Source organism: Austrofundulus limnaeus, unplaced genomic scaffold (assembly GCF_001266775.1).
Source record: "Austrofundulus limnaeus strain Quisiro unplaced genomic scaffold, Austrofundulus_limnaeus-1.0 Scaffold144, whole genome shotgun sequence".
Taxonomy (NCBI): Eukaryota; Metazoa; Chordata; class Actinopteri; order Cyprinodontiformes; family Rivulidae; genus Austrofundulus; species Austrofundulus limnaeus.
In genome coordinates this window covers 1116681-1118160 of record NW_013952546.1, presented here as the reverse complement: position 1 = coordinate 1118160, position 1480 = coordinate 1116681, and the positions used below count along the sequence as shown (strand labels likewise).

Sequence of the window (1480 nt, the reverse complement as noted above, 5' to 3'; positions counted from 1 at the left end):
GTCAGTTTCCTTAAGAAAAATACTGTTGGTACAACTCATGACTGTATGACTTACATTATTTTCAACCTTTGGTATTTGAACTGCAAGACTTGGGCCTACATTCATAAAATAATTATTAAATCCATTTACAATTTCGTTTTGATCATAAATTTCATTGTCATCTTCAACAAAGTATTGTGAAATGCTTGAATTTGCTTTGTTTTTCAAAACAGTATTCATTACTTTCCATGTTGTCTTTATGTCACTTTTACTTTCATTTAATAAATCACTGTAGTATTGTTTCTTGTGCTTTCTTATAATCCATACTAGCTTGTTTTTATATTTCTTGTACTTCTCTTCTGATTCTTTTGTTCTTGTTTGCAAAAAGCATGAATATAAATTATTCTTTTTTTTGCAAGCATTTCTCAACCCTTTAGTCATCCATGGCTGTTTTAGCTGTGTTCTTGTAATTTTAGCTGTTATTATAGTTATTTTAGCTGTGTTCTTGTAATTTTAGCTGTTATTATAGTTATTTTAGCTTTAGTTTCGATTATTTTAGCTTCTACATGAACATTTTTCCCCAGGTGAGCAGCTCCTGACCCCCCGCGGATCAGCGCTCCCTCCCCGGTCACCTGCGCATCGCGACCCGCTGCAGCTGCTCTCTCATCCACAGAACATCGCTGAGCGCCGAGTCGTCTTGGGACAGAACCAGAACCTGAGAACTGTCCGGGAGACCTTCAACCAGACTGGTCAGGGACGCCTCGGAGCTCCACAGGCACTCCAGGAACGCGGACTTGTTGGTGAAGGCGTGGAGGAGCAGAGAGCCTTTCAGGGCTCCGGGCTTGTAGGAGAACTTCCCGTCCAGAGTTGGGACCGTGAACCCGGACGCAGCATCGCCAGGCTCCGGTCCGGCTCCAGGCTGAGGACTGGGGGGTTTTCTGGGGTCAACCCAGGGGGACTCGTCTTCTTCGGCCAGTGTGACCCGTCTCTGCCCCGGTACCTTCACTTCTTCTGTCACATCAACTTTCACAATAATGATGAACAGAAACAGCGCAGACAGAATCTCCATTTTCCTACAGCGGAGCGGAGACATTGAACTCACCACCATGTTACACCACCGAAACAGAAATTTTATTTTTAATTAAATGACTGAGCTGTGGCTTCAATAACCGGAGAACTGTCTGATACATCTTTATATTTTCTATTTAAAGGTTTTAAAGCAGGAGGCGGCACTAAAACCAGATAACAGTTTCCTACGGCGGCCTTGAGAGGACAGAAAGGTTAAAACGCGAAAACGAGCGTTTTGAGTTGTAGACCAACAAATAACATTTCTCCCTTTKGCTAAATAAACATTACAATTACAAAGAAATTAACACAGCTTCTTAAGTACTACTGAAATTAGCTGGAATTTATTTTCCTTTTTTTTTTAGTTAGTGTAGCTTTTATGTTTGTCTCTAAATAACTTAATAACTAATTAGTTATTTGTGGTTAATAAACCACA

At 40.7% G+C, this 1480-nt stretch overlaps 1 protein-coding gene across 1 annotated transcript in view; it reads right to left on the bottom strand.

The window, feature by feature from the left end:
* si:dkey-256h2.1 (uncharacterized) overlaps nucleotides 1-1154 on the bottom strand; it is a gene marked incomplete in the record, with an annotated part of 9173 nt that extends 8019 nt beyond the window's left edge. The window contains 1 exon segment of the mRNA XM_014016402.1: nucleotides 612-1154. Within this exon segment, the coding sequence (XP_013871856.1) occupies nucleotides 612-1087 (476 nt within the window).
* Nucleotides 1155-1480: the final 326 nt, after the last annotated feature.